Source organism: Cyprinodon tularosa, unplaced genomic scaffold (genome assembly GCF_016077235.1).
Source record: "Cyprinodon tularosa strain WSP-4 unplaced genomic scaffold, ASM1607723v1 ctg25, whole genome shotgun sequence".
NCBI lineage: Eukaryota > Metazoa > Chordata > Actinopteri > Cyprinodontiformes > Cyprinodontidae > Cyprinodon > Cyprinodon tularosa.
This window is the reverse complement of record NW_024038928.1, coordinates 379,425-395,532: the sequence shown is the minus strand read 5'-3', so window position 1 is coordinate 395,532 and position 16,108 is coordinate 379,425. Positions and strand designations below refer to the sequence as shown.

Sequence of the window (16,108 nt, the reverse complement as noted above, 5' to 3'; positions counted from 1 at the left end):
GTCCTGAACTAGACCTACCAAGTGTGGACTCTATGGGCCATACCTGGCATCCTGTAGAAGAGCCTCTCACCAGCACCATCGTTGGTCTGCAGGAAGCGGCTGTCGACGGACCAGTCTAGGTGGGTGATGAAGGAGGTTGAGCGGCTACACTCACCCACCTTCTTGAAACGCTGAGCAACAGCATAGATGTCCACCAAGCCGTCGTTAGAGCCCACCGCCAGGAAAGAACCATCTGGAGAGAACTTCAGTTCATGGATGACCTCCTTCCTGTCTTTAATATGCACAACCTCTGTCATGTCCCTGCAGAAGAAGAGTTTTTACCACTCAAACCCACTTTGGCTTTGTAGTCTTAATCAATCTGGTGATATAACAGTAAACATAAGGGAGGAAGGAAGCCATGTGTGAACTTACCTCATTCGTAGCACAGTAAATGAACCATCCCTCATACCTAGAGCAAGCTGAGAGCCATCGTTGTTGAAGGAAACACTTCTAACCGACTCCTCCATGTTACAGCGGGCCAGCAGGGTGTGATCAGGTAGGCTCCACAGCCTGACAGAAGTGAGATGGACAGGTGAGATTCAGAGATGTTGATTGAGATAAGAAAAGAAGATGATGGATATTTTTAGGTCGGACTAACCTGACTGAACGGTCGTCACTCCCTGTGACAGCTACGGGTTGCTTGGGGTGTAAGTCTAGTGCCCATAGCTCACCCTCACTGTGACCTTGCATCAACAAAAGTGGCTTGTCACGGTCACGAACCATTACTTCAAAAATTTCACTGTCCTGAGTCCCAGCCAGAATACGGTCAGCTTTCCAGCAAACACTACGGATTGAAAGTCCTGAAAGAAAAGCATTAACTGTTGAAGCAAAAGCTAACCATGTCTCAACACATCAAAGACTGACCTGGGTACACCAAACTTGAGTTCAGGGTTGACCTTGGCACACTGCAAACCAGACTGAATTGGGAATGTAACAAACTGAACTGGGTATATACCTAAGACCAAACTGCTCTTGGTACACCTGAGACCAGACTTACCTGGGTATATTACACACCAGACTAACCTGGGTACATGAGAAACTAACTGACCATGTTCCATTTCAAACCAGATTAACTTGGGTGGACTACAAATCAGAATAACCTGAGACCACAATTGACCTGGGTAAACGTGAAATCAGACTGACTTGGATACACAACAAGAAAAACTGACCTGGGTACATCTGAGACCATACTAACCTTGGTGCACCTGGTGACTAGGAAAAACCAGGGTACATTTCTGAACCTAAGGTCGCTAACTAACAGTATACCTTACAGGATTGCTGTATACTTTGGTTTGGTCACTATGTTTTGGGGGTTCCAGCTATTTATAACCCCTTTATTCTGTTCGTGGCAAAAGACCTCAGCCTCCACACCTTTATAACCCTGCTCGGACTCTCTTAGGTCAATCTTGGTGATAGGTTTGAAGTCCACGTCCCACAATCTGATGCAGCCATCGCGTCCTCCAGTGGTGAATCCTTCCTCACAGGCATGCATGCTGAAGATCCCTGCCTGCACAGTTCGTCAAGAACAAATGTAGCATTTAGAAACTAGCAAATTGGGATCCGCCTTTAAAGATGTTAGAATGTTTGTTGGTACCCCATGTGCAGCCTGGACAGTCCGGATCAATGTAATTCCTTTCCATACATAGACATCTCCGTTCAGAGCTCCAGAGTAGGTCAGCTCTTCCTTGGCTGCAGCAACACAGAGGATGGTCTGCAGGTCACCCGTCTTCCCAAAGATGCCTCGCTTTGGAGTCAGAGCGTTTCCACACAGAGTCCAGAACTGCAGTCAAGAGAAAACCTCTTCAGAGCCAGAAAACTTTCATTTATTCCCGAAACTCACAAAAAACTGTTAGCATTTATCTGAAGGAATAATTAAGCTTTAGTTGCTGAACTCCCTCAAGTCACTACTGATTCAGTGACTTGATATCCTTAACCAGACTCCTTTCAACAGAATCCCCTTGACTCTGCTTTTTATGAGGACTGAACTGGATCTTAAGGTCATTGTAGGAATTAATTGCATCCATTAACATTGGATATATATGCATGTGTATGTCTAGCTGAACCTAAATCAGATTAAATGGTACAATTGCATCCTACAAATCCAGATTCAACAATTCTGCACGATTTCTGCTCTTAAATCATATGGTTTTATTATCGTGGAATTGCTTCATGTTTGATAATTTCTGCAACCTATGCAGAAATCATCAGATCCCTTATGATACTCTGGAAGGCTCTGTCTCGCCTTTATGTGCTTGACTCCACAGCTGACCAGGCGGCTGGTCTGGAAAGGATCCCAGCAAATATCAAAGATCTGTTGGAACAGAGGCAGGAGTGTTACCAAAGGATACCATCGAGGGAATTTGTTAACAGAATTAAAACCTTCACAGGGGAAGAGTCGTACTCTGTCTGAGTGTCCAGTTGCCAAAGCGAGGACACGCCCTCTCCTCCAGTCCCAAATGCACACCGTGTTCTTGGCATCCAGTCCAACCGAGGCCAATCGCTATGACAACAAAGACATGAACCATGTATGTAAGAACACCTGCATTTATAAATCTTTGTAAAGGGGTTACCCTTCTTTGTAACCTTACATGGAAACTGCAGGATTGATAAATTCAGGGTCAGGAGTGTTGGAGTTACTTGGGGCATTTTCCTTGGGCCTCATACTGAGAAGATGCTGACTGGTTCTGAAGCAGTAAAAGCTGCGCTAACAGCACAACCCTAGTTTGATAAGACATTTTACCCTAAAAGACGTGTAGCAGTAAAACAAATTTTTATTCAACTCTGCCCTACATGAAGTCTGTGGTCGGACAACAGACGGGAGGGTTGCTTTACCTGTCCATCTGAGTCAAAGGCAAGGCAGGCGACTCCGTGGGTGTGGACGTCCCTCAGGATGGAGACAGTCTGCATGGCATAGGTGTCCCAGACACAGATGTACGGGTCTTTCCCCACCTGCCCTGTTGCCACCTGGATCTTGTCAGGGTGGATTGCCAGACTGTGAACAGAAGGAATGCTTTTCTAAATCAGTGTAGTTCCAAACTCTAAGCACTGAACCTCTTTATGTAGACAATGTCTGCATAATGTCTCCCTCCAGTCTAGCCTGATGTTGACCAAGAACTCGGTTCAGTTGAACCTTGACCATAATTTTGTTAACTTCAGTGTTTCTGGTAGTATTGTGCTGCAGGAACCTGATCATGGTAATCTGAGACAACCCTCAGTTGGGTTCTGGAAAACCAGCATCCATTCCGACGTCTGTCACTGGTATATAATAATAATACATTTTATTTAACAGCGCCTTTCTAGACACTCAAGGTCACTTTACAGAAATTAAAATACAAAAATACAAATTGTTAATACTAATGTTATTTTATCCCATGAGACAGCAGAACCAAAGATCTGTCTTAGCAGCACAAAATACATGATCTCTCGTAGAAGGCAGGTTGATCAGCCGAAGAATGTTTAGTTCACCAACACTGTGGTCCTAAACCCATCAACATGAAAAAACTCTCTACGGGAAGCTCCCTGTTTGCTGTCTGCAGTGCTCCATAAGAGACGACTACAACATGTCAACCCAATTCGATTCAATTCAGTTCAGTTTATATATTTAGCGCCAATTCTCAACACATGTCATCCCAAAGCACTTTACAGAGACAATTAGGCCAAATCATACAGTCAAATGAATTCAAAGTTTTCTATCTAAGGAAAACCAGCTTATGCATTGACTCAAATGCAATCCCTCACACCAATCATGCTTGTAGTGACAGTGGAGAGGAAAAACTCCAGCAGAACCAGGCTCAGTGTGAGCGGCCATCTGCCAAGACTGATTGGGGTTCAAGGAGACAGAAGCAGACATACAGAAAGAACCAGAGATACAAAAGCCAACTGTCAACCAGCTCCACAGCAGGCCCCTTCCAGGAAACACACAGCCAGGGAGGTGAGCTCCGAGCCAGCTCCAATGTCAGAGAATGAAGACAGCACATCTAGCCAGTCACAGTCAGAGAAACAGGACTACACTAAAAAACAGGCCAAGCTCGAAAATCCATAAAAAAAGGTGTTGATGGCAGCAGCACAGCTGATATTTCTCTCCAGAATGGTGTCACAGCCAAACAAGAACAGATCAGATGAAGCTACTGTGAGAAAAAGCAGAGAGAATATAATGTTAAAAATTAAACTAACAAATTCTGCAGAGTAGGAGAATAGATAGAGATAGAATGAAGCAGAATGATGAAAAAGGGGTCCCTATGTCCTCCAGCAGTCTAAGCCTACAGCAGCATAACTATTGAGATAGCTCAGGATATCATGTTCCACTAAAACTATACGCTAGGTGGATGGATCAAAATGTTAGCTTCTGCTTTATGAAGATGTATTCTTCTTATGCAAACAGACAAAAAATGGAAGCTAAGATTCTCTACAATGGAGCAGGGCTAAAATCCGAAAATAAGGATGAGTAATTCATCCTTTATCCACTACAGGCAACGTTGCGCCTGGATGCTGCTTAGTGACCGTTTATGGTCGAGATCCAGTGGTGCCCTGCAGAGGCCATGACACAGAGTGTGTATATGGAAACGAACAAGCAGACCAACCAATCAGAGCTCAGCATATGACTGTGTCAGCAGCTTTTCCTGACTAACGACAACCTGACATAGTAGATGCTTACTCTTTGAGTTCCTGACATGAAGGTCTCAGTTGTCGCCTACAGCGAGGAGGTTTATTTCTGCTGACAGGTGTGTTTCTGAAGGCCTGTATGATTCTCTCTCTGTTTCAAATAAAGGAAAGAAATATGTAATATCTACAATACCGAAAGATCTAAACCCCAGCTCAACAATGACACCCATCAGACAAACGAAACAAGTACATTGAGATCATCGGGCTGGGTCTCAAACCATGTTTTTCTTCTGGTTCTACTGAACTATCTCTGTAGTTATGCTGCTATAGGCTTGGGCTGCTGGAGGACATAAGGGCCACTTTAATTCACTTTGCTACTTTCTCTTACTACTTTCCACTTATACATATTATCTGCAGGTAGTGCCAATAGTGATGTTTTAACTATCTACACAGCAACCAGTTCTCTTTAGCTGTGACACCATTCCTGCAGGGTGGCATCATTAAATAAATAAGGAAAGGAAGGAGTAAAATGCCACTGCCATTAACTCCTTAAAGCCTAATTTATCCTTGATGTGCGTACCAGGGTCATGTGACCAAATTATTTAATTCTAGAACCCCCCTTCCCCTCCCAACTATTGAGGATAAAAAGTGCCAAAATTAAATAAATAATTAAATGTGTCAATAATTAATTAAATGTGGAATTAAATAAATAAATGTGTCATTCATTAATTAAAACCACGTCATAATATAAAGTGCCACAATTAAATAAATAAATACAGCGATAAACAATTAATTAAATGTGTAATTCATTAAATAAATAAGGAATTAAATATATAAATGTGTCATTAATTTAATAAAATACATCTTAATTTTATTAAAAAATATATATAATTATTTCAGTGTGCATTTAATTATTTCATGGTCCTGTGTCGCAGTGCATAGAAATCATTAAAAGAATCTGTCAAACTCACCCATCAAAGTTAGGGGGCGGGGTTAACGCGAATCGAGTCTCTGTAATCGGTGGTTATCTAACACCTGATTGGTCACCCTGCACATTAAGGCGAAGCAAATCAATTACAGAGACTGTGATCCACAGGTTGTGAACATACTCTGATACAGTAGGTGGCGACTCAATTCGCGTTAACCCCGCTCCCTAACTTTGATGGGTGAGTTTGACAGATTCTTTTAATGGTTTCGATGCACTGCGACACAGGACCATGAAATAATTAAATGCACACTGAAATAATTATATATATATTTTTAATAAAATGAAGACGTATTTTATTAAATTAATGACATATTTTTATATTTAATTCCTTATTTATTTAATGAATTACACATTTAATTAATTGTTTATCGCTGTATTTATTTATTTAATTGTGGCACTTTATATTAGTGACGTGGTTTTAATTAATGAATGACACATTTATTTATTTAATTCCACATTTAATTAATTATTGACACATAAAATTTTTTATTTAATGCTGTATTTATTTATTTAATTTTGGCACTTTTTATCCTCCATACCGAACGTTTGGTGAATATGCTCACCACCCACCTAATACTAGGACTACGGAAGAGGATTAGGGCCACTGAAAAAAAAAAAAAGTTAACTGATTTTTTTTTTTTTTTTATTTCAGTATAGTATGGGAAAAAAGTCAGAAGTCTTACTTTAATCTCAGAATTCTTTTTTTCTCAGAATTCTGAAGTTTTTTATTGTCAGAATTCAGTCAGAATTCTGAGAAAAAAGTCAGAATTCTGAGAAAAAAAGTCAGAATTATGACTTTTTTCCAATATTAAATTGAAATAAAATTTTAAGATCAGTAAACTTTTTTTTTTTTTTTCAGTGGCCCTAATCCTCTTCCGTATAGGACAGCTCAAGGCGGGGAAAAAAAATTGCGGACGAGCAACAGCTCATGGTTGTGAGGGTTCCTAAATAAAAACATTAGCACAAATTGTATGATTTTCGGCCCATAACCACTACATTTAACTGCATCTAGACTTGTGGTAACTTGACACAGATTGTGAAAAACTTAGCAAGAATTTACTGACACTGTTACTATGAGATTTTGAAAACATTTTAAGAAAGCTGTGCTTTCTTCTTTTATATATAGTGTGGTGTTAGGCCCACCTAGAGTTGGCCGGAATATTAGGTACAAGGAAAAAAGCCGCATCATGGAATATAAAAGCTGCATACAGCTCATCTCCTCAGTCAAGCATAACTGAGCCTTAATTTTCTCCATAGCACTCCATCTCACTGTCTCCTTTATGATGAGTTCACACCGAACAATATGAGTCTTTTGCTTTCCACACACTGGGCTCAACTCTTCAAACACTTTCCATATTGGCACACCAGATGATGAAAACACGCTGAAGGACCACTTTCATCCCACTTTGCGTGTAAACCGGACACCCCTGACACTGAAATTATGTTCAGTCTGACAGCATTAATCTGTCTCCTTCTGTCTTCTTAAACCTCCAGTCGATCGTGGCAGAACGCCGCTCACACTGAACCCGGTTCTGTTGGAGGTTTCTTCCTGCTAAAGGGGAATTATTCCTCTCCACTGTCACCGCATGCATGCCCTGCATGGACGGTTGTTGCAAATGAAATGATGAGACTTTCAACTGACACAACATGCTCATTCAGGAGGATAGCTACAAAGTCAATGACTGGATGGAACCTTCTGGAGTTTTTTTAGATGATCTAAAATAAACTGAACTCACCTTCAACGTGTCATGTTGCATAGCTAGGATCTAACTGGAACAGATGGAATGTTTCTTGGACTTAACTGATTATATACATAGAAATTTTTTAATCTTGAGCAAGAGAGTTGAGCAGGAAGAGTTCTGAAAGCAACTAAAGATGGAAATATCGAAGCGATCCACAGTGAACAAGTTTAAACATTCCGTAAAAATTCAAAAAATATCCACTGGACTTGGTTTTCAAGATTTGAAGACGTTTCGCCACCTCTCCAGGAAGCTTTCTCAATTCAAATGTCTGGATCCGCAGTGAGTTTGAGTCTTATATAGACAACGCCTTGTACCGCTTGGAAACATGCAATGGAAACCGATGAATGGGTCGTTAGTTCCATCGTTAGCCTGTAATATCTGAACCTGTCTATGATTCTAGGGGTCGGTCGTTAAAGGGGGGATTGTCATTAAGGGGGGGATTGTCTCCTGTAATACCTGAAACCTGTCCATGATTGTTAAGGGTTTAAACATTTAATTATCAGTTTGCTCTGTAGACATTACACAGACATTACAGGCTATCCTGGGGATATTCTACCAACACCGACACAAAAACATGGTGGCAGTAGTTCTGAGACTCCAAAGCTTTTAGCTAGCCTATATGTGTAGATGTTTTGCTCTCATATGCAGAGATGACTTCCTTCCTTGTTTTCTTTCTTCCACCAAACTTTCCCTTGACATGATCTTTCAAGCTCAGAATTGCTGGCCGGATGAATGAATTGGTGAATGGATAAATGGTTGTATTCCTCCTCACCTGATGATGTCATCATTGTGACCCAGGAAGAACTTCTGGGTGTGCTCCCGGGTGTTATAGACCACACCCACCCCAGCTACAAAGTAAACCACCTCCTTCCCTGCTGTGTAGTACAGGTTGTTCCGGCACTGGTGGCCCCGATAACCATGGATCCACTCCAACCGGAGCTGGCAGCGCGGAGCTGTTTTATCCGACATGTTGGCTTCCAGCTGCGTTTAACAAGACCTCAGAGTGTCAGTCTGAACCCACTGCCGCTGAGGATGCTGGGAGCTGTAGTCCCTTCTCTAGGGGTGCTTTTATCCAACTACACCTCCCATCATTTCCATTCTGCAGCTTCTTGACTGGAGCAAAACACCAAGCCAAAGATGTTCATGAAATTCTTTCAATCAAATTGTAGAATCTCTAAACTCCACATGCTTCCCTCAGTCTGCATAGTTCCCTTAGCTGTTCCTTTAAGTTTTTTCAGCAATGAAGGTGTGTTTATCATCATTTGCATAGTTTGATATTCAGATAGTTCTGCTGAAAGATTCTAACCCATTTATTTTGTAGAAAAGGATAAAACCAAAGAGTCTCTACAGTGTCCTGCTCTGGTTGGGCAATTCATTAAATAAAAACATAAAATATTTCAGGTTCTCAAACCTCTGAGTTTTCTTCTACATTTATGTATTTCACATTATTCATCATAATATTTAATTTCTATTGATCCAGATAAGATGTCTGTCTCTCACAGGTTTATTTATTTCTAATATTTTATAAATTTCCACATATAAATCCAGTTCACATAATAACTATAGAACCTGTTCCTTTAGAAGCAGTATCCGGTTGAAGATTTTAAAATCCTGCTCTTTGAACTGTTCCTGGATTGGTAATCCGGAGAGCATCCTCAGCGGACCGGCGGGGCTCCTATCAGCCCGGTGGGTCCCGGTCCAATCAGAGCAGAACCCGATCAGAATTCCAGCGTTTAATTCCGCTGATGAGTCCGCGAAGGATGGAATAAGAGAAAATCCCTCCGCCTTCTGTTCAGCCTGAAATCCTCAGATTACAGAACCAGAATCTGGACCAGCAGCTCCACACCAGCACCATGACCCATCCTGAAAGGGCTCCCCCACCGGACGCACGCGCGCGGCGAATAAAAGGCCACGGGGAGCCCGCGAGACCCCGAAAAAAGGAGCAAAGTGGGAATATTAACGGGAATCTCAGGGATCACTGACCGAGTCAAGCTGGAAAACAGGGAAAACTATTTCCTCAGGGGATTTTCAAAATAAAAGCTACTAAATCCCACCCATGTTTAACTGAATCCAAACATGAATTATTATTATTATTAATGACTGTTGTTTTTCTATGGAAGCCCGTTTCCACCAGTCTGTAAAAAAAAAAAAAAAAAAAAAGATCTCATTATATTGAGTTACTATCTCATTATATTGAGTTACTATCTCATCATAATGAGATAATTTTTTTTTAAATTTTTTACAGAGGGGCGGAAACGGCCTCTGATAAATGGTTATCAGCAGAGGCGTACCCAGAACATTTTTATAAGGGTGGCCAGGTAATAACCACTGTACACTGAGGGGTGGCTGAAAGTGGATAGGCTCCAGAACCTCAGGGTCAATCTACAACAGAAAAATTAATGGGCTCAACATCCTTATTTTCTAAATAAAGGCAAACTATACTTTCCTACAACCTTACAAGTAGACGGATAAATATTTAAACATCCCAGCTTTCCAGATAAAAGGTATAATGGATACAATTCTTTAAGGTTTGAGTTCTGGGGCAAACATTCTGCATAAAATTGATATTTACAAGTACTAATATCTATATAAATTGATTATTTAATGCGGTTTATTAAAATAGTTTATCAATAATTTTACTAAAGACTCCTAGATGACCTGCAGAGAGACAGAATTTTCTATTTAACCCATAAAACACAAAATCTACTTCTGAAAAGAGTATGAATTCTGTACTTATAATCTTTAAAGGAATAGTACACCCAAAACATAATCATGTTTTGGGTGTACTATTCCTTTAATGTTGGTATATTGATGTGCATAATTAACCAGTGTTTTTGTTGTCAAGTAATTGTTAATGTATGAAAAATTTAAATGTTTTGAATATTCCACTTCAGATTATTACTGCTGCCACCATCTGTAGAGGGGGAAAATAGTGGCCATGGCCCCCCTTGGCCCCCCATCTAGCTCCGCCCCTGGTCACACCAAGTCCTGGCTCTTATGTGAAGTTGACCGATGACCATAGATCCAGAGGACAGAGCCTGAGGTGTCCCCTGGACACAGAGCAGCTGACGGGGAGACAAAAGGACTGAAACGTCACGTGTCCCCCACGTAGCCTATGTATATTTGTTCTTTATCTGACCAGGCACTGTTCTCCTGCTAGTTTTGGTTCTAATCTACGGAGCCCCTCTGTTGGATGATTTCTCTTTGGTGATTAGCTCCAACTTCCGGTCTGGCTCGCGCGCTGACAGCGCAGGTGCGGCTTCAGCACAGCGGGGGATCTGGATCAGCTTTGCGCAGTGAATGCTGGGAAATGCAGTGTTTTGGGGGCTTTCTGGAGAGAGATGCTCCTATTTTCCTGCCAGTGCAAATTCAGCCGAGCCGAACTGGAGTTTGGACGGGATAGGGAATAATGGACCTGCGCTCAGGAGCACGAACATTTCATTTTTATTTATTTAAAACATTAAACAAATGTCAAAAAATAAATCAGGAAATAACTTTTTAAAATATAAAGGAATACGAATGAAGATGAGACACATACTTGTTTTTAAAATCTCTACTGAAATACATTTTTGTAATGTTCTAATAATATTTTGATGTTTTTTTTTTAGGATGTAAGATTATTTCTGGTTTGTAGCATTTTTAACATCCGTTTTTAATAGCAAAAGTAAATAGTAAAAAAAATTATTGAGGTAATCAATCATAAAGAGATTAATAACATAAAAACCAATATATTTTTGTAAATATTACCTTAGAAGGTAGTATAATGATATTTAATAATCTCTTGATATTTTTTTCTTTTAAACCATTTAAAAATAAAAAATTTCCATTCTTTTCATTTTATTCTGTTGATTTACATTCAGTTTTTTAAATGTGCCAAAAACAAAATTGAACTGCTGTTCGAAAAGAAACCTGTAATATCTTAAAAATCCATATCTGATGATAAAACTCTTAAATATAAAGTTAGTTTTTTTAAAAATGTTTGTTTAACCTATAAGAATGTTTAAACTTTAAAGCTTTAATAAGAAAGAAATCCATGAAAAAATTCTGAATTATTGAGAAAATGTTTAATAACAGAAAGAAAAGTCACAATAGAATAAGTTATACGAAAAATCAAAATATAATGAAGAATAACAAGTTTCAGTATTTTGAGGAAATTAACTGAGAAAGTAAAAAAAATGAAAAATATCAAAAAGTTCTGAATCAAAAACGGTGAAATAAGAAGCATTTTCTGTGAATTCAACATAATGTGATAAAATGACATCACGGAACAGGAAGTGAGGTCATAGTTGAATAGCTTTAATGAGTTGGCAGCTTTAACAAGTGCAGCTTCATACATGAGAAAAGCTTTTAATAGGTCATTCCTAATGATGCAGCTCGGATTGTGCAGAAACACGAACTTCCATACATGTTCGCTACATTACGGATACGGTGACGCGGAGCGAGCGACGGAACCAAAGAAGAAAACGGGTCAGGTGAGCTTACATGAGGCATGCAGGTGAACTTTTTTACACCCAACCCCGAAGATTTACTCCAAGCCTTAAAAAGTTGGTCCAGTTTTTCAGCAACGTCCCATCAGAACCGAGGAAAAAATAGAAGTACAAAAATAAGTTCAGGAAAATTAAAACCAGGGGAACCAGGTCCAGATGATGTCACAGAACCAGCAGGCTGAGCGACATCCAATCAGAGGACCGGCAGAACAAAGACAGACCAATCAGAGAGGCAGAGCAGTGCCTCACCGACAAGAGAAACAAACAACAACAGAACAGAATCAGAAACATTCAGAACCGACGGAATGGGCCGACGCTGGTGAAACTTTCAGTTTCCTCAGAACCTCACCAGATGTCCTCCTCTACCACTGGTCCATCGCTGTGACATCATAGATGACATCATCAGCAGCTGCTCATTGGCTCTTACAGTTTAGACAAAGCAGGTCTGATTGGTTTGATCTAATTGGACCCAAGGTACAGAATCAGGATCAGATGGATTCTGCTACTAAAACGGTTCCAAACCTCTACTACTCTGGTAGAACCAAACTAAGGTTGGTTCTCCAGTAGAACCACATTCAGGCTCGCTTTCCAAGCGTTTTAGATCCTGGTCTGGATCAGTTCTGTTGGAACCAGTTTTAGATCCTGATTGAGGATGTGTTCTGCAGCAGAACCATTTTTTTGTCCTGGTCTGGGATCTGGGTTTGGAAAACCATTTTGGATCTTGGTCTGACATTGGTTCTGCAGCAGAAGCATTTCTGTAGACTGGTCTGAATCATTTTGACAGCAGAACCAGTTTCAGTCCTGGACCTTTTCCCTCTTTGGTTTTAGATAGTGAACTGTGATTGGATCTGGGATCCGAAAGTACTGCTGAAACCCGATCTGGGGTTGGTTCTGTGGCAGAGGAAAGGCATATGATGAAGTGCAGCCGGACTTCATGAAGGTTTCAGGTAAGTTCTGAATGTGCAGTTCTGATCTCAGTAAAGCTGACAGGAACTGAATGTGAGTCAGCGCTCCGAAGCAGGTCGGATCTGGTCGGGGGTTTCTTGCTTTGGAGCGCCGGGTTTGGTTTCACCAATGCGGCTCCTTGTTGCTCTTCTTCTACTGCTTCTTCTTGCTGAACAAGCTGAACCGTTTTTCTTTCTCCTTCTCCTTGTCCTTCTCTCTCTTTCCAGGACTGGACTCGGTGGTGAGCGACACGCTGGCCGGGAGCGTCTGAGCGCGCCCGGTGGACGGCGTGCCGGGGTTACTGCCCTGGACTTCGGATCGCTCAGTGGTGGCGGCGTTTAGGACAACCTGGATCCAGTTACTCATCTCCTCCTGCAGAGGGCGACAGAGGCCCGGTAAAATATTTAGACAACAAGCTGCTGACAAATGAATGGAAAACTGATCTGGACGTTTTTACCTCAGTTTTACTCTGATATGTAACTTCATCAGTTTGTTCCAGGTGACACAGAGATGCGCTACATCATTGTTTCCCAACCTTTTTGGACTTGTGTACCCCTTTGTAAATTTTGCCTTACCGTGAGTCTCCCTCTCAGTCAAAAGTAGGGGTGTAAATCACATCCATCATGGCGATTCGCTTCGGTATCGATTTCCTGACCCAACGATTTGATTATTTTAGATACTCAAGAATACACCACCATACGATTCGATTCGATTAATTGGTTCATTTTTTTTTTTTTTTTTTTGCACCTTACAGGCTAGACAATGTTTCAAATTTGAAATAAATTAATGAAAGCTGTAATATTGTTATGCTTTTTTTTTTGAGAAACTACAGAAAATAACAGAAGTAGAAAAGTTGCACTCCATCTATTTCTATTAAAACCTCATTCACTGAAAAATAATAATGCCCCTGCATTATAGATTCTGAAAGGCCTTGCATCAGAAAATACTGCACAAAATCAGTGCAATGAGTTCAATGCAGTACCTCGGCTTCAGACGTCCCGCCCCCTCCACAGACACTCCACTGCTCCTCTCCCAAATTGTAGCTGACCGCAGACAGTGCCGCAGACAGGAGGCCGGCTTGTTTTGTTTTTATGAACGAAATTGCGGAAAACAACTCGTGAAGTTTGACCCGCTAGAAGAGCGAGGTGCACGAGAACACTGGGACCCTTTTTCCACCTGGATCTCCGCTCTTTTTGGCCCTCATGTCCCTCCGTCGTCGGACTAAACTCTCCCCCACTTCCTCGCCGCCTCTGCCGTATCTAGACCCACAGCGTGTAGCACAGACCACGCTTCAATATTGATCATAATTAAAAAATGTCTGTGTCAAGCTAACTGAAACACACTGCTGTAAGAGTATAACCAGGAAGCAAAGTAGGAGGGCAAAATAGGTTTAGCGCCACCGCAGCACGGGAGGGAGAATTACGCCCAGGAGCAAATGGATAAAAATAGACTGGAGGAAAAAAAACATGAATCGATACTATTGCGGACGTGTAAAGGCATCGGATCGTCGGCTGTTGGATCGATGCATCGATACAAAACGATTATTATTTACACCCCTAGTCAAAAGTATTGATGATTGACCAAATGCTGAACAATAACTGATTATAAAATAAACACTATTTTACTTAATCTTTTAATTTGAGCATTTAATTCTCTCCATCTCAAATAAAAAAAAACAAACATATTGCCTGGAAGATAGTAGGGAATCGCAATAAATACAAAGTAAAATCATGTTATAAACCTGTATTTACAAAACTGTATCTCCCTTATAATCACATTTAAACTTGAGGAATTGAAAAAAAAAACAAAGAGCAAAAATTACAGTCAGACTAAATCCATTAGTTTTACTTTGTTTTCATCGAGACACCTAAGCTGCTTTGATGACCTCCGACAGCTCAGTGTGAAAAATGGCTGATTCCAGGCTGTTCTCTGCATCCAGTCTGATCATCTGCTTGGTTTGGATGTGTGTCACAGCTGAAGGTGAACTCAAACATATTAGAAAAACTTACTTTTTGATTGATAAAAGCAAGGGCGTAGGTTTGATTTGAACTTTGGTAGGGACACTATTGGCCTGGTGTCATTGGTGCTATGCAATATGCATGCCCTTTTCTATGCTCAATGTGAGCATCCGTACTGATAAGAGGAATTCATTGTTAAAAGAGAAAAACATTTTGCTCCATTAATAAAAATGTTATAAGCTCTACACTCATTAGATGCTGTTTATCAATGTTTGAAGTATCACCGGCTCTGATGAATGTGGAATTAGGACTGTTTTCCACTTTGAAAATGGTTTAATTTGAACGACTAAGAGAGAAGGTAAATACAGTATTTTCTTTTGAAGATATAGAATTGTGCAGAGTTAAACCCCACTCTAATATTTGTACCTACTATTCTCTCTCTGTATCAAGCAAAATAATACATTCATTAAAATATTAACTTCACTATAAAAGTTGAACATCTGGGCTGTAGTTACTCTGTGTAGCCCATTTCATGTATTTTATCTGGGGCTGAAAAAAATGAATCATATTAATTATTTATTTCAATAACTGTCAACTAATTTAGTGAGTGATTCATCATTAACTGGAGAATAGAGACTTTAAAACATACAGTAATATAAATGTAAAATGTGCCTTTCCCCACAGAGCAACCCACTTAGATCAGTTATTATATAAAAATTGTAAAAATAAAAACAAAAAAATGAAAGCAGTAAAATTAACTAAATATCGGTAAAAAAGAAACCCTCACATTTTCTTTTTTAGGTGGCTGTGGCTAAGAATCAGAAATGTTGATGCTTAAAGCCTTTATTTGCCCATTTTTCCAGCAGTCTTCAGAACTCCTGGCTGACTCAGAATATTTCGTTTTATAAAAGAAAAAAAAAGGTTTTTGTTTTTTAGTGTACATCATATTCATTTTTTTTATTGGGACTAGTTTTGTAGCCTAATATTAATTGTAGTAACCGCAGCATTCTAGTGTGAATAAATTTTCAATGTTGTGCTCCAAGCACACGCGGACTAGAAAACAGCCAATCAGAGAGAGAGAAGGCGGAACTTAAGGCAGAACAACCAATGAGAGTTGAGTTAAACAGCGCAGCACAGTTCCATGTGCTGCTACATGAAAGGGACAGGAGAGACAAGGCAGAGGAGCTGCGAGAGGAAAAGAAGCCACCGCTGCAACAACTACTGCTGTAAATTATAAACATGTTGCCCACATCCAATTATTGGTAGGGACAATTAGGTTGGTTCAAAATTTTGGGAGGGACATGTCCCTATGGTCCCTATGCAAACCTACGCCCATGGATAAAAGCG

General features: G+C 40.4%; 2 protein-coding genes across 6 annotated transcripts in view; both read right to left on the bottom strand.

The window, feature by feature from the left end:
* LOC119785502 (echinoderm microtubule-associated protein-like 6) overlaps positions 1-9,374 on the bottom strand; it is a 36,252-nt gene extending 26,878 nt beyond the window's left edge. For all 3 annotated transcript variants that reach the window (XM_038288207.1, XM_038288208.1, XM_038288209.1), the window contains exons 1-9: positions 8,144-9,374; positions 2,872-3,031; positions 2,441-2,539; positions 2,282-2,350; positions 1,634-1,819; positions 1,411-1,546; positions 638-839; positions 412-549; positions 44-300 (exon numbers count right to left, since the gene is read on the bottom strand). In XM_038288207.1, the coding sequence (XP_038144135.1) occupies positions 44-300; positions 412-549; positions 638-839; positions 1,411-1,546; positions 1,634-1,819; positions 2,282-2,350; positions 2,441-2,539; positions 2,872-3,031; positions 8,144-8,340 (1,444 nt within the window). In that variant the 5' untranslated portion in view covers positions 8,341-9,374. The remainder of the gene's footprint in view (positions 1-43; positions 301-411; positions 550-637; positions 840-1,410; positions 1,547-1,633; positions 1,820-2,281; positions 2,351-2,440; positions 2,540-2,871; positions 3,032-8,143) is intronic.
* A 2,272-nt stretch (positions 9,375-11,646) lies between these two features.
* Positions 11,647-16,108, bottom strand: part of LOC119785485 (spectrin beta chain, non-erythrocytic 1-like) — a 58,204-nt gene continuing 53,742 nt past the window's right edge. For 2 of the 3 annotated variants that reach the window (XM_038288187.1, XM_038288188.1), the window contains exon 35: positions 11,647-13,175. In XM_038288187.1, coding sequence (XP_038144115.1) covers positions 12,957-13,175 — 219 coding nt within the window. In that variant the 3' untranslated portion in view covers positions 11,647-12,956. The remainder of the gene's footprint in view (positions 13,176-16,108) is intronic. The other variant, XM_038288186.1, reaches the window with a different exon arrangement.